Here is a 16,806-nt window from a genome sequence, read left to right on the forward strand (position 1 = left end):
ATGCACTGGAACTGAAGAATTAATCATTTAATTTATTCAAACAGGAAAGGATGATGTACAGTCAGTTTTAAAATGTACAACAGTGATGCCTAGAACTCAAAAATAAAATCGTTTAAGAACAATACCAGATTTTTCATTTCCAAATCCGGTCACATCTAAAATCACCTTTATTTGACATGTTACAATACAATAGTTCACTTTTCAGAACTGACCAGATTTCCAGAGTAATTCACAGTGAAATATTTCTGGCAAGTGGACAACAAAGGGTAAATCCATAAAATGGTATACAGCAAGAAGACATGCAGGTAAGAGTTAATGCTGGCTGGGTGTTACAAGAAAACCCTTGATTGCAGGGTTGCATCTAGAAGTAAACTAAATACTTTCTTACCTTTGATGAAACATTTCCTTAGTATTTCAAATGAGTATTTGCAAGAGATGTGTAAATGCTAAGACTCTTCCATTTCAACCAAAATTTCAAATAAAACTTTCTGTGTGTCTTTTAAACTCTGCCTGAAGAGCTGAGTGTGTTGCCATGACACTTCACCCTCTCCTCCTGTGAGCTCCGCCTCCACAATCAGCTCTTTGCCTCCGGACAGACTTGAAGAGGAGTGCAGTTCACCATCTGTGAAAACAAACCGATTACTAATATAATAATCAAGCTTAATAAGCAGCAATCATGTTATTTAGAAAACCTATTTCAGAAGTGAGCTCTTGAGCAGTGATTCACCCTTATACACCAAGCACAGAGCTGATGCATCAAACGGTGAGACTCATACCTCCAGGGAACTCTATGGTGGTCTCGGCGGAACGTAAACTCCAACGAATGCTGCCTGAATGGAAGGTCTGGCTGAAGGCTCGGACCGAAGCAGACTTTATCTTCATCCCTACTGGAGCGCAGTTAAACTTCCAGCTTATCCTCCCGAAGGAAGAGCCCTCTGTTCGTGCCAAATACACCTACAGTACAATCACAGGACCAGCATTGTAAGAACTGCATTTAACCCTAAGTATGTTTAAGAGGACAATGGCTAATATGATAGAAAGGCCTACAAGTAGAAATGCACTGATCCTGTATTTCTGGTACGGTAGGCCGATAGTGACTTTGATTTGATGGCCTCATCGCAAGCATTCAAAACTTAAGGGTGACTAAGATTTTAATACTTTTATTCAGCAAAGACAAATTACTTTCACTATGAAGTTGAAGACATTTATTATGTAACAAAAGGTTACCATTTCAAATAAATGATGTACCTTTAAACTTACTATTAATTAAAGAATCCTAAAAAACTGTCATGGTTTCTACAAAAACATTTAGCAAGATGATTAATGTCTGCTGAAAACACAGCTTTGCCAAAACAGGAATAAAAACATTTAAAAATATATATTTCACAATATTACTGTTTTTACTGTATTGTTGATCAATAAATGCAGTCTTGGTGAGCATAAGACATTTCTTTCAAAAACACTGAAAGATTTTACAGACCCCAAACTTTTGAACGGTAGTGTATTATAAATTAATATTACTCTATTAGATATTATTCTATCAAAGTAAGAAAATTGGAACATCATGAATTTATAAAAAATAAGAGTATACGACTAAACAAGCGATACAACCAGATTAATACTGAACAATATAATAAATAAAATTAAATAGAAAATAACAAAAAAGTTGTGATAAAAGTCAAAAAATTAAATGTAACATCAAATGCACCATTAATTAAAATAAAACAAATAAGACAAAAAAAAAATAAAAAAATTATCACTAATACTGGTTATATACAAGATTTTTTTTTGTCATCTACAAAAAAGCAACAGCTAAAAGAAACAAACCATCTGCCAGTCTTGCTCTTCTTTCCTAAACATATTTTCTGTCCTCCAAGCACCTCTCTGCCATCCTGAGATAGTCTCTTGGCCATTGCTCTGTCTGAAGTAACAGTTTTTGATTATGTTGTAGCAAATGTGGAACAACTTGTTTTGCTTTTCAGATTTTGTAGGAATGAAGACACATTCCTGTGCATCCTGGGAGAAAACATACAAAAAAGATAAGTAATATATATACATTCATACACACGCACAGAAAATCACTCCAAAGGCATAATCAGTATAAATGACTTTTACTGATGAGCATCTCACCCCTTCAGTGTTACTTGCTCCAGTCTCCCCTCGAACCACCCTCCAAGCCAGAGATCCTGAGACGCGACCTCCCAGCTCTCCAGATGTAGACGTTTTGGGAGAAATAAACTCCACCAGCTCTACCAAGAGTCTTTGCAACAGCTGCTGCTTCCTCTCTGCTCCTAGAGACTGCTGCCTCTACAGGTATGAAGTGGTAATGACAGTCAGATTCATTTATTCGAGCCAATAATGAAAGAAGCTGCACTTTGGATGAGGGCATGAAAATGAGAAACGTACCGTAGCGTTGAGACCGTTAAGTGTACGAAGCAGCCATGTCTCCTGTACCTGTGTGCGTCTGGAAAGGACCTCTGGGTGTTTACAGGAGTACCTCCATGTCACATCCACAACCTGGTCCTTAGAGAACGCCAGGATGTAGGAGAGTTTCTTCCCCCAGCCGACTTCATACAGGAGGGGTTTATCACATGTGTTCTCACAAGGGTCACAGTGTAGCCAGCGACGCTGTGACTGAGAATACACCTCAGTCCACACGTGATCTGAAAGCAGGACAAAACTGAGTTTTCTATTTCCAAATTATATCAGTGTGGTACAGTAATGCTGTGAGATTTGTACCTGTGCTGTCCCAGATATATCTGGCCTCGAGGCCTAAGGCTCGGCAGAGCAGCGTGAAACAGTTTGCCCATTCCCCACAACGCCCTTTCCTGGACTCCAGAAGCTTCTCTGGGTGATTGTACCTGGGAAAGTGAAAAGAAAAAGTCAATTTGCAACTGTATTGACATGAATAACATTGCTCTTTTAGAGGAACATGGACTACTTTTGTGCTATTGTTGTAATTTTGATACAGAATACAGGATAGAAAGTCATACAGATTTGCATTGACATAAGGGTGAGTAAATGATGACAACATTTTTGGTTGAATTATTCCTTCATGCCTATTTATTAATTCGACAGGGAGAATGCAGAATAAAATTGCACAAAAATCCATAGAGGATATCGTACCTTCAAGATTTGTACTACACTGATTGACAGTGCAGCTTGCTGCTAGTAATGAAAGAGCCGATGTACCTTGGGAATCTAGTGGAGAGTTGGCAGGTGTGACAGTAGTGGTTCTCTACACGGCCCGCATCCCAGCGTAGGTCATCATTTGAGGGGGGGAGGGATCCAGAGGGCTGGGTTGCACCTCCACATCGGCTGCATGGCAGATTGTCCACCCAGGAAAAGAAGTCCCCTTTGAACCACTGCAACAGGTCTAGAACTAACATGTCCTCCTCACCTAGAGTACACGCTGAGAGTGGAACACAACACTTAAACATTAGTCTGGCACCTTAATTTCATCCAGGTTTAAACAGATTTTTCAAAATGTCTTTGTCTAAAACTTTTAAACAAGGGGAGTCATTTTTAAAAATCATATTCTAAAGTATATCAACATGTTTTTATAGAAAACTGTCAAACTGATGTAAAATGACATCATATCTTCCTAACCTGGATCTGCATCCTTGGCTTGTTTCAGGCGTTCTTTAGCCCGGGTTATGAGCAGTTCATGAGGTATGCAGTTCAGAGCCTTCTGCTGCAGTTCAGGGCTCTCGTAGATCAGCACATGCTGGAAGTTTGACTGCAGAGTCCTAAGAAATGTCACGCTGCTTGACTGATCCTCCAAAAATCAAAAAGGGGAAAAAAGTATGAAAAAGCACATTATTAACTTAGCTGTTTTAAATAGTAGTGTAGAAAGTATGCTATAAATGGAAAATCGAATTTATGATATCATCCTTAAAAAGAACCTGCAAATAGGACCCTAACCCTGTAAAAAGAAAACTGAGAATTAGGAAGAAAAAAGAGACTCACTGTGAATGGCAGAGCAGCTGGTGCAGGTGTAGGGACGGCAGCGGCAGAAGCAGAAGCAGAGCCTGCAGAAGAAGCGGAGGGTAGTGTTGGTGGGGCAGCACTTGGAGGAACTCTGGCACTTTGTTGGCTGGATGCAGCTTTACTCGCACCAAGTCTCTGGTCCCTTTCAGCTGCAATTGTCTCCCGCACCTGCCTCAGCCTCTCCACAGATGCAGACTTAGGAAACACCAGGTGGGTTTCAGCCTAACACGGACACATACAAAAAGCACATCTGTATGCATACATATATATATATATAAACACACACACAGCAGTTCAAAAGTTTGGGACCAGTAATATTTGTAATGTTTGTTTGTAAAGTCTCTTCTGCTCACCATGGCTGCATTTATTTGATCAGAAATACAGAAAAAAAACAGTAATATTGTGAAATATTACTGCAATTTCAAATAATGGTTTTCTATTTTAATATACTTTAAAATATAAGTAATTCCTGTGATGCAAAGCTGAATTTTCAGCATCATTACTCCAGTCTTCAGTGTTACATGACCCTTCAGAAATCATTCTAATAGGCTGATGTTGGAAACAGTTGTGCTGCTTAATATTTTTTTTGGAACTTTATACATTTTTTAGGATTCTTTAATAGATAAAAAGATAAAAATCACAGCATTTATTCAAAATAGAAATCTTGTGTAACAATATAAACTACAGTTCAAAAGTTTGGGGTCAGTATTTTTTACTTTTTTAAATTAATTAATGCTTTTACTCAGCAAGAAAGTGTTAAATTGATAAAAAGTGATAATAAAAACTTATATTGTTAGAAAAGATTTCTTTTTTAAATAAATGATGTTCTTTGTAACTTTATTCATCAAATAATCCTGAAAAAAGTATCACAGGTTCCAAAACATATTAAGTAGCACAACTGTTTCCAACATTGATAATAAATCAGCCTATTAGAATGATTTCTGAAGGATCGTGTGACACTGAAGACTGGAGTAATGATGCTGAAAATTTAGCTTTACATCAAATAAATAAATTATATTTTAAAGTATAGTAAAATAGAAAACCATTATATATATGTGGTCATATGCCTGGCACCAACCTCCTCAAATCCCATCTCAAAGAGACATTCAACTGCTCCTTTGACAGGTAGAAGCTTCGTGGAAAATGTTGGGTTTCCGATACGGATTGATCTGTATTTATCCTCATTTGGGTTTCTACAAAGCACACATACACAAAAATCAAACCAGAAACTGAAAAAAAAAAATGCTGAAGAATGCTATAAAAATCATACGTAGCCTACAGATCACGTACAATATGATGAATGTAGAATAAGGAATTCGAAAAACAAATTAGTTGGACAGACTGTCTGATAGACAGCACAAGTTACCTACATACAGAAGAGACTGCCAGTTCCAATAATCAGGCATAACAACATTCCACCCGAACACTTCACTTACCTAAGAATATTGTCCGCGTATGTAATGAGCAATTTAGAAACATCCAAAAACACTTCTGTGGGATTTTCACACAAAGCAGTGACTCCTTGAGACCCAGACATGGTAATACATTTAACTTCTAGAAATACAGTAAACACATCCGCCAAAAACAACACGTACTGGTCTTCTGCTGAAAGTTGCGAATTTCTAGCTGTCCGTTTGGTGCCTGGTAGATATATTCTAGAAAGAAATACTTTCGATTATGTTCTTTTGTTGTTAAATTTTTCATATAACCATAAAATAAATCAAATCCCTTTAAACATATTTTAAGTGCTCGTTTTGGTACAAAAGAACCGTCTGCATGCAATCACAGACGGACAGGCGATCCCAGAGCCCTAAACAAGCCCTAATAAAAGTCTTTTAAAAGTCTTACCGGCGTCCGCTATATTATTAATATTTTATTAATTTACTGTTGTTAAATTGTGCTTGACATCAAAACACACATTTCAGGATATAAATATAATATATAATACAACAATTATAATAATTGTATAAAATATTGCTAAAGCTAATAAATACAAATACAAGTTTAGAGATATATTTATAGCTCTGCTTGTGTAAATACTCTAAAATAAGCATGACCCAAAGAATGAACGGATAGACACCGAAGTGAAAATATGTGTGCACCACTGAATAGACATGAACGGATATGTACAATAATTAATAGAACATTTAATAATAATGACACACGCCCTGTTTTTCCTTATACATTCATACAAAATGCTCCAATATTATTTGAGGTTCCAAAAAATGACACATTTTATGTATAAATCCATTTCCTTTTTATGTATATAATATTGTTAATATTACTAATGAAGCGAAGTTTAATATTTTTCTGTTTTTAATTATTATTATTGTTATAATAATACTTTTTTTGTTTGCATAACTTAATTCATACTTTAACAAACTGTAAAGTGTTGTTGTTTTTGTTCTGAATTAACAATTGTTCTTTTGTCTAGTGTTTATATTCACATGCATATAATTGTTAGAAAAACTTCTTAGCAAGCATCGGTTGTGCACTCGTTTCGTATGACCAAAAAATGAATCCCCAACATCTGCACTGAACCGATTCACCTAACGTTACTCTCCTAACAGCTGATCTCAGATCTGCCGCTAGCTCTTTCAGCGCTGCTTCTGGTTCCGGCCAATAAGGCGCGAAGTTACACAGCCCAGGTAGCGTTGCTATCAGTCATTTTTAAAGTTTGAAAATAACATCTACATCAAGAATATTGTTTAGAATGACTATTTGATCAGATATAATAAGATATATTATATACTCTCGTTTAACTTTGTGATCAAACAGTTCATTTCCAGCGTTTGTTTGCAGATTCGGCTACACGTGGGAATTTTTCTGTTCAAAGTTGCACAGGATCTTTAATACGGCGAAAAAGCATGGCAGAAAAACCGATTTGGGAGCAAATCGGAAGTGGATTCGTGCAACACTATTATCAGCAGTTTGATACAGACCGCGTGAAGCTCGCCGACCTGTATGTGAGTGAATTATTATCTTTGTTGTGTTTTAGCTGTAAAATATTGTGTTTTAGTACTCCATTCTTAGCCTGTATATCAATTATGATACTACATTTTTCTCCTCTAGACTGATGCTTCCTGTTTGACTTGGGAAGGAGAGGGATTTCAAGGGAAGACTGCAATCATGACCAAACTAAGTGTAAGTTAACTTCTTATACAGCTGTCACTACTGTCACACCGTCTTCCTGATGACGTCTAACAGCATGTGCCTGTTTGCAGAGCCTTCCCTTTCAGTCCATTCAGCACAGCATCACCGCTCAGGACCACCACCCCACTCCAGACAGCTGTGTCATGAGTATGGTCATGGGCCAGCTCAAAGTAAGACTGCATTTATTAAAACCGTTCTTTTCTGTTCAATGAAAATGATATCTCTGATTCTATATTACTTAAATTAATATTTAAACAAAAAATGAAAAACTAAACTAACAGAACTCACCACCAATAAATCAAAAATTTAGATAAATTTATCATTACATCACTACAGATTTGGAGAGATTTAGCATTACATCACTTGCTCACCAATAGATCCTCTGCAGTGAATGGGTGCCGTCACAATAAGAGTCCAAACAGCTGTTAAAACATCACAAAAATCCTCACGACGAAGTTGAAACGCCTCAAAGACATGAATTGATTGACAAAAGGATCACTTGTGGATTATCGTGGTGTTTTTATCAGCTGATCCAAGTCATGTAATGCTAAATTTCTCCTGTTCTGATGAATAAACAAACTCATCTACATCTTGAATTGGCCAAGGATGAGTAAACTTTCAGCAAATTGTAATGACTGCCTGAGCTATTCCTTTTAATATGACTGTAAAAAAACAAAGATTAATATTGTTTTTGTAAAATTTTACAGGCTGATCAAGACCAAGTTATGGGCTTTCAGCAAGTCTTCTTGCTGAAGAATGTAGATAACAAATGGGTCTGCACCAATGACATGTTCCGATTAGCTCTTCATAACTTTGGAGCATAGTATGCAGTATTTACAGTCCATGCAACTTTTGTATCTGGAGTATGGTTTCATATTTCATATTCCGAAACAGTTTTCGTCGTATTTTGCCAAGGATCTTGAAGGTTCACGATCATCTCCAGATAAGAAAAAAGACATGTTAGAAACAACTGATTATAATAATCATAATTTGTATGTTGTGGCATGCACCGTTTGAAAACAACTGCAGTTTGATAATAAATCTCCTGTTAGTACAATCCATTTTTGAATGCATATGCATCATTGTTTTAGTCAAATGTCTTTGTTCCTGATTTATGATCATCTAAATAATAATAAAAGCAGATTTTACATTAGTGAAACAATCAAGACCATGATAAAAATATGAATGCTATCAGAAAATGTTGGTGCTCCAAATCAGTTTGTACATTATTTGACTGTATTTGCCTCAGAGGGTCATGAGAAGGTTCATATCAACTTTTGTAAAGCAAATAGTTCTGGTACTGGGTGCTGATTGGTCAATAAAATATAGTCAAATGAAGTGGTTTATTGTCATTTCTGTGTTGTCTGCCACAGAAAGAAACAAAATACAGTGTCTGTGGAAACATTTTACATACAACAGGTTCAAGGCCAACAATTTCAAATACAAATACATACAAGATAAAAACACTACAAAGTGTCTTTTCACCTGTTTGCTGTATATGACTTCACTGCACCCATAGAGGGTGTTTGTGTTTTGAGTTAAGGGGTCAGTTTGCGACATTAAGTTCAATTGTTGGTCGAATGTTGTTTTGCAATATAAATAACAGGACAGAATTCACCAAACTGTATTTCGATACGCAGCAAAATACGAAAGTTCTTTACACGCTTGTATTCTCACTCTCATTCATTTTAATAGAAGTAAACGAAGCACAAATTTAATGTGGCTATGCCATTTTAGTTATGAACTTTATCTTATAGTGTAAGGATGACACTTGAATTTCTTAAACATTTGAAAGAAAATTTGTGTCTTTAATTTAATAGTGTAGTTTTTTAGTATATATATATATATATATATATATATATATATATATATATATATATAATATTATTAATAGTATATTATAAAAGTTGAGAACAAGTACTTATTTTTTTTTTAACAACATTAGTTAATATTCTAAAATATTAAGAATGAAAATTATTTTACGTATAACATAAAATCGCACAACTTGCTAGGTTAGTACTATTTTAGCCACTAGGAAATCAAAATACTCAAGATTTTCTAAGTAAGCCGCTTTTCATCACCCATGGCCTGACAACCCTTAAAACTGCACACATCTCCGATATACAGAACAATCTGTGAACAAATTAGTTAATTTTGGTGCAACGTCGTTATGAAATGTACAACGCATGTTAACGATGATCGTAATCATTATACATTATCGGGTCATTGCATAAAAAAATCCATGATTGCTGAAATTTGCATTATTTATAAATGTTTACATTGGATTGACATAATTTTAAATTTTAAAAATGCGAACAAAATTGTTGCGATCAAAACATTCATTTAAACAAAATGGCTTCGCAAGTATTGTCTAATGTAACTTTTTGTCATGCATTAAAAAAAACCCATGTGGATCGTTAAAAATTTCATGCACCGTCACTGCAAGTAGCTATAAGCCGGTTTTTCATAGGCCTTTGATAGTTTAAATTACTTGTTACCCATTGGATGAAGACTAGTGGTGTGATATGACTTCAGCGACAAGACCCCTCCCATCTTGTGCCGTTGCTCAGCAACCTGCTGACTGTCCAAGGTGCCATCTAGTGGCTAGGCCTATGAATTACAAGTAAGTGCGCCCCCTCGTGGCCAGACCACATCTAAGAAAATGCCTCATTATGATGAGAATTTGAAAGACTGAAACTAACCCCAACCGGACTAGGTCCAACTTAAAACTTAGTCATACCACTCCACGTGATTACCACTGAAAACCAGCAGGAGTGATATCTAAGAAAGTTTTTCCATTTCAAGCATACTGAATTTCGATTGGCCAGCCACGCAGTATGATAATTATGCCCTGACGTCACTTCCCAGTTGTTCAATGCGCCATTTTCTCGACTCTAAACGGCAAGCACAATAAATGAGTCCTACTTGCAAATATTAATAAATACACTTCATTGCTGTTTCCATAGTTGTGAGCGCAGAATTATTGTTTCAACATCCTACACGTCTTCTATCATCGGTTTTGGCAAGCACGCGGATTGGAGAAAGTAGCTAACGTTAAATCCCCTCCCTGAGTCGGTGTGTGGCGCTGAAAAAAAGGTAACGTTAATGTCCTCACAATTCGATAGCAGTGGGCACATTAGCTTCGGCGTTCAGTTGTTGCGGGTTCGGTATGATCAGGAAGTAGAACGAAGCACATTAGTGGAGAGCTGCGAAGAGGATACTTTGTGGCATCACCGCGTTATTTAGAACCGCGCGCTCTTGGATGGAATCAGTTGTTTTGCGATTTGGAATTATTCATGTTGATGTGGGGCGCTTTGATACATTAACGTTACATTTGACCAGTGTAGAGTTACAGTAGACTATTGTTTCGAACATTTCGTGTGCTTTGGCGGTTGTGGGTATGTTTGGTCAGCGGTAGCAGTTGATGTTTGCAATAGATAAATAATTACAGCTTGAATTAGATATGCATTTAGGCGCTCGCAGGGTATGATAATGTAAACTTGTGCTGTCAAAAAAAATTGTATTTGACTGATGCAGGGCTAAGATGTGACATTTTCTGTCATTGCAATGCGTACATTTAGCATGCATATATAGCATGTCTCTTTCCAACATTTGTGAATAGAGAGTTGTAGATATTACATGAGGTAGTTCTCCATGAGAGTGAGATGTGTTGTATAATTTGCTGCAGTACTGAATTCAACAGATTTTGGTGTTATAATCACTGCACGTTCAACAGGCAAAGATAGGCTCTTATGACCCATCATGAACATTATAATCTCTTTCACAACAAAATAAAATAATAAAATTTTACCTAAAGAAAATGAAGGACTGTTAAAATTATTTTGCGCACGTTTTCATGACAAGTTCTCACCCAAATGCATATTAATGGCAAAATCAAATATCAAACGAATAATTGAGTAATGGAGAAGTGATGACCATCCAGGGTCAGATATTTATCAGGTCAAAAGTGACAAGCTTCCGTTGATAATTTGAATTATAGGGCCCAGGGCTCCCTTGTAAAAGAAATTTGAATATCTCAATGGGACATCACCTGGTAAAATAAAGGGTGATATATAAATAAATAAAATAAATAAGGTAACCCATAACATTCATATTTGTTCAGAGTGTGACATCCATTTAAATAATTAAGGTGAAGACAGAATACACAGAAATCGTAGAAAAAATTTATATTTAATAATTTTAATAATTTATATATATCTCACACACTTGAGAGAGAGAACGTGTAACTATTATATAAATATTTCACTAAAAATTATAATGGTTATTTTAGGCTAAAATGTGACAGACATTTTCATTAAATTCAAATTTTTATTTAACTGCTCTTGAATTACATATTCTGAACCTTGTGTTTTTTAAATATACTGATATACTATAAAATGTATTAATATACAAATAATTTTAGTTGCTTTTTGTTGCATAGAAATAGACATTGATAAAATTCTGGAATCCTTTTAAAGGAATGTGTAAATGTATATAAATGAATGCAGTCACAAACAATATGTAATAATATGTATGTCTTGAGTTTATATTCTCATTACAAACAAACACATATCAAACTAAATTCCAAACTAAAATTGCTGACACTAACACAAAACATGATTGATTTAATTAAGTGTTAACAGCCAGCATTTTAGACTTTGCTCACTCTTTTGATTTGTTAATTCAAATCTAAATTAAATGACCAGACATTTTGCAAGGAATGTTTTTGGATTCATTACTCGGACACTGTAGTCAGTATCCCCTATATATCCATGTTGTTTTCCATGGTAATAATGTGGGTGTCAACAGGTCCCTACCAATATCCTTAGACTACGTAATTGTCTCTAACAATAATGAGTCCAGGTGAAATGCTTTTCCAAAAATTGATTTTTGGTGTTCTGAATGGTTTTGTATGTGATGGATTTTTTTGTGTTTGTTTTCTGTTCAGTCTGAAAAAAAGACAGTGATGCAAGTCAGCGATGCCAAAACAAATTCTGCATGCATAATGTGATTTGTTAAAAAGTGCTGTGTGTGACATACACCTAAAATGTCACTGAGTATTTATTGTAGTCTTAAATAATTATGCTGTATAATTTCAAGACTCTTCAATAAATAAAAATAAAAAATCACAAAATAATGTCATCATCCAAATGGAAACGAAAGTGATTCTCTTTCAGGTGTAGGACCATGTACCAGTTTCCAGTCAGAGGGTTGGAGAAGATCCGCAGAACAAGGCGAAAAGTGAAAAACATTCTTGGAGAATTTGGACTTGAAGAATGTCTTAATTTGGGCCAGGTATGTTTGTTTTACAACATACACTTAAAAATAAAATAAACTACAACTCAAATCCCATGTCCATGTGTATTAAAATAGCTTTTTGCTTAATGTCTTTACATTTAAAATGTTATTTCTCTTTTTTGTTTATCAGGAACTCCAGGAATTTTACCCTGGGGACAATGTTTTTGATGCCACAGACTGGTGCAGTTTATCTGATGGGTTTGACGGCCGGTGGAAAAAGAAGGTGAACTTAAAATGTCACTTTAGTGAATTAGCTTAGCTTTACTGAGCAACAATTGTTTAAATAATGAGCATCTCTGAATACTGAATGTCAAATGGCTGAAATTCTATTTTCCATCCTTAGTGGGAATATCGGACACGAGGATTGTGCTGCACCTTATGCGAGTTCTCTGCAAGATCCTGGCATGCCTACAAAACCCATGTTCAACGCCACCATGATGAAGAAGAGCGTTTGTGCAAGCTTTCAGCATGTACTTCTTGCCCATTTATAGCCCCACCCAGAGTGGTCTCCAGGCACCTCAAATTGTTCCATGTTGAGGACACAAAGTTAGAAACTCAGACAGTTCCACAGCTACCTCCAAAGGCTGTAAACGGCACCACGTTTCAGTGCCGAAGATGCCATATACAAGATACTCTTTTGTATAGTGTGAAAAAGCATGTTCTTCTTTATCACTACACTTCCACTTTGAATAAATACGCCGGGCAGAGATCGGAGCGGGAACTTCTGGCCCTAGGAGACAGGTCTCAGAAATTCTACTGCAAAAAGTGTTACGTATCAGCTGAGACATCCGAACACTTGCTGTATCATCTTCTAACCTCAGAAAAGCACAAGGAACTGGATGTTCATATCAGAGCTCTAATTTTTGAAGTAGAAAGTAAGAAACAGTACCCTGCTCTAGCACCGAAAACTCAAAGCACTCCTGCTGTCTTAATGATGAAAGATCAGCCAGCGGTGACTGCTACACTGGCCACCGGTGGAGTTACACGACCAGAAAATGGTGGTTCTGCAGTCATTGCTGCCCCTGGAACCAGCCAGGCGTTTCTCCCAACTCAAGCTTCTGCTCTGGTTCAGCTTGCAAGCGCTGAGGCGAAGGGTTTACTGAGGCCTGGAGTCTCACTGTCTTTTCAGAACACCCAAATTACCAGACCTGCCGTGCCTCCTGCTCCTAGCGGCATTCCTCCCAATCAGGTGTCTGTCAGAGTAGGCCTACCTAGCCAGTCACCACTGCAACCAGTTTCCCGCCAAATTGTCTTACCGCCAGGTGTTCGCCTTAATGTACCTGCTGTTAGGCCACCGGCTCCTCAGTCCCTCGCTGCTAATCCACGAATGCCCCTTAATCAACCCGCTTCTGGAGGCACCATGATAACCTCTCAATCCCTTCTGAGCCATTTGATCCCCACTGGCAACAAAGTCGACGGCTTGCCCACCTACACTCTTGCACCTTTGCAGGTCCTGTCGGTCCAAGGAAATAACTCCCAAGGAGTCAGCAAACCACCCTTGCCTGCATCCCAGAACAACCCACCTGTTCAGCAAAACAAACAAAACAGCTCTTTGCCAGCCCCCAAACAAACCAAGAAGTGGATCACGTGTCCTATTTGTAATGAGCTCTTCCCATCTGATATCTATGAGTCCCATCCAGAGGTTCACAAAGAGGCAGCTAAAATGCCCAAGATTGGTCTAGCCGCGCGTGCTCCATTTTTGAAGAAGATGCCAGACAAGACGGTGAAATGCCTGACATGCAAGATCTTGATTTCAGAAAAGGGAGTCTTTGAACACCTGCTTCATGGCATGAACTGCTTGTTCTGTTCTGGGCTCTTCTACTCCATCAAGCAGCTTGTCGAACACATCCAGATGGAACATAATGTGAACCGAAAGAGCAACTGTGACTTCATGAGGCGTGAATACCGACTGTATACTGATGATTCGGGAAATCTGCTTTTCCCTTATTTCGACATCAGGACCACGGCTCCTAAACTAATTATGGGTGAAAAGGAGATCAATCTTGCATTGGTCACAAGCTCCCTCGATCTGATCTTTTTGAAGATGTTGCCCAACAATCCTCTGGCTATTAGCAAGCTGTCCACACCATGCAACATGCCCACACCCAAGTTTGACAGCACAGTGTGCCCCTTCTGCCCAGAGAAGCTTCTGAACAAGGAATGCTATCAAATGCACCTCAAAGAGAAGCATTTCATTGTGCCCACTCTGCATGCTATACTTAAAACCCCATCGTACAGATGCCTCTACTGTGGTGGTGTGTACACTGGGAAAACCACTGCCAAGGCCATCATTGTCCACTTGGCTAAATGTCGCAGTGCACCGAAGAGTCTCAAGGATAGTGATAAACTGAATTTAGGATTAGCTGTTACTCCTAGAGCAAACCGAGCAGTTGTTTCATACCCAGCTCATCCAAAACAAATCACTGGTCCAACCCCGACTGCAGTTCAAGCTTCTGTTCCTGCCATGCAGCCACCAGAAACAGAAGCAGAGGTGCAGAGCAAGCTGCGCCTTGAAATAGCCTTCAGAGAAGCTATGGAGGCGAATAAGAGAGAGCGGGAGGAACGGTTGGCAAGGAAGAGAAAACTTGAGCGAGACAGATTGGCTGGTCTGATGGTCCCCTCGCCTGAAGCAGTAGTCGACCCTTCGGTACAATTAGCATTGGATCCTACTGGAATGGAGTTGAGCTCTTTTGAAGAGCGTCGTGAGTTTATCAATAAGTACTTTAATACACAGCCTTACCCGCTCAAGAAGGAGATTCTTGCCCTGAGTAGCCGCTTGATGATTAACAAAACTGACATTGCTTGCCAGATTGGCTCAAAGCGTACCAGATGTCTGAAGAACATGCAGAAAACTAAGGCTGTGGTACTTTTAGGCTTCAGTATGACAGAGCTGATGAAATTGAAGCATAATCTCCTCATCCCAGAGATTGAGCCGGAGAAGTTGATCACCGTGACAGACACAGAGATGGAGGACCAAGAGTAGCTTCACATTAGTAATAAAGACAAAGGAGGACTTTGAAAGCAAAGTGTACTGAGAGCCTAAAACGTTACGTGTTCCTTGAAACAATGCAAAATATGTTCCATTCTCACCGAAACTAGTGTTAAACTGTTAACCAAGTAGGACTTGAGAGACTGAAACAAGCGCAAATGTGTTTGATTTTTGGCTGCTGTTCATAAACGTGTGTGTGAATACTTTAGTTTTGTTTCATATTAATCATTTTAAAGTATACATCCATTACTTTTCACTGAGGCATAACTTTAAGCAAGGTCCATGTAAAAATAGATGTCTGTAGCTCATTTATAGTTTTAGGGTTGAAACCGTTTGTGTGATTATACTTTTCATATTTGCCAAATGTCATGAACAATTTTTTGTGACATATTCTTTATATATTTGTTGGAATGCAAGACTTTATGAAGTTACCTGTTTCCATTTTGTTTTAGACCATATATCTTTCTGTTAATCAGTTCCATTCGATGCTGAATTTCTATTTTGCTTCCCTTATACTTTTATAAATATTCAAACTATTGTTTTGATCAGATTTTTTTTTTTTGCCAAAAATGTTTTCTCTTATAATATGAAGTAATGCTGCTTACCTAAGTGACGTCCTCTAAACTGATACTAGTTGATAAGTGTGGAACTGTGCAGAGGAGTTTGGATGATTTGGATGCAGTTCATTTCAATTGTATTATGATTGTAAGCATCAGAATATCTTGTAAACTCTTGAGTTCTTATTTTATTTCTGTTCAGTATAAATAAAATATATAAAATAAAATTGTTCAATATAGTAAACAATAACATCAAAGCTTACAAAATAAAGCTTGGGTAAATAAATTAGAGCATATATATATATATATATATATATATATATATATATATATATATATATATACTTACAAGTGCACTTTCAATTGAATGTTCATGTGTAGTAATGGCCATTGTCAAACCTCAAACTTAATTGTCATTTTATATATATATATATATATATGTATGTATGTATATGTGTATACAGTATATATATCTCAAGGTATACACTTTCCTTCATACATCAATACACCTACATTGAACCTAAAACATTGAAGATAAAGGTCCATGGACAAAATTTCTTTAAAGTTTTTCATTTTTTACGTAACTTTTTGCTTTCTCAGGTTAATGTGAAATGGTCTTAAATTAATTTACGATTGAAATTTTTAAATGGTATGAAATTTTAAAAGTATAAACATTACAACATAAAATGAGTTCACAATGGCTGAATACATGGTAATTATAAATCAAATAGCAAAGTAATTAACATATTTTGCCATAACACTTAGAAACCATTGATGTGCATGTTTGTTTGTGATTAAGGACAAATAAGTGAAGTTGAC

The 16,806-nt window shown here is 36.9% G+C and overlaps 3 protein-coding genes across 5 annotated transcripts; 2 read left to right on the top strand and 1 right to left on the bottom strand.

The window, feature by feature from the left end:
* Positions 1–12: 12 nt before the first annotated feature.
* On the bottom strand, positions 13–5,792 carry LOC109066243 (peptide-N(4)-(N-acetyl-beta-glucosaminyl)asparagine amidase). 3 transcript variants are annotated; one of them, XM_042776628.1, is made up of 11 exons: positions 5,427–5,792; positions 5,069–5,183; positions 3,970–4,212; positions 3,610–3,772; positions 3,193–3,412; positions 2,740–2,861; positions 2,407–2,663; positions 2,131–2,307; positions 1,828–2,016; positions 777–954; positions 13–622 (listed from the first exon to the last, which is right to left on the bottom strand). In XM_042776628.1, exons 1-11 carry the CDS (start codon positions 5,525–5,527, stop codon positions 447–449), a joined length of 1,941 nt encoding a protein of 646 aa, XP_042632562.1. In that variant the 5' UTR covers positions 5,528–5,792; the 3' UTR covers positions 13–446. The 3 variants fall into 3 exon arrangements, with proteins under 3 accessions (XP_042632562.1, XP_042632560.1, XP_042632561.1); XM_042776626.1 differs by having other exon boundaries at positions 3,610–3,781; XM_042776627.1 differs by having other exon boundaries at positions 3,610–3,778; positions 5,427–5,791.
* A 692-nt stretch (positions 5,793–6,484) lies between these two features.
* LOC109057854 (nuclear transport factor 2-like) lies at positions 6,485–8,481 on the top strand. The gene is made up of 5 exons (XM_042776629.1): positions 6,485–6,638; positions 6,793–6,956; positions 7,063–7,134; positions 7,215–7,313; positions 7,851–8,481. Exons 2-5 carry the CDS (start codon positions 6,858–6,860, stop codon positions 7,965–7,967), a joined length of 387 nt encoding a protein of 128 aa, XP_042632563.1. The 5' UTR covers positions 6,485–6,638; positions 6,793–6,857; the 3' UTR covers positions 7,968–8,481.
* Positions 8,482–9,999: 1,518 nt separating this feature from the next.
* LOC109057853 (activity-dependent neuroprotector homeobox protein 2-like) lies at positions 10,000–16,194 on the top strand. The gene is made up of 4 exons (XM_042776630.1): positions 10,000–10,239; positions 12,321–12,438; positions 12,572–12,664; positions 12,785–16,194. The coding sequence occupies exons 2-4, from the start codon at positions 12,331–12,333 to the stop codon at positions 15,422–15,424; spliced, it is 2,841 nt and encodes a 946-aa protein (XP_042632564.1). The 5' UTR covers positions 10,000–10,239; positions 12,321–12,330; the 3' UTR covers positions 15,425–16,194.
* The last annotated feature ends 612 nt before the right edge of the window (positions 16,195–16,806 follow it).

Source organism: Cyprinus carpio, chromosome A19 (genome assembly GCF_018340385.1).
Source record: "Cyprinus carpio isolate SPL01 chromosome A19, ASM1834038v1, whole genome shotgun sequence".
NCBI lineage: Eukaryota > Metazoa > Chordata > Actinopteri > Cypriniformes > Cyprinidae > Cyprinus > Cyprinus carpio.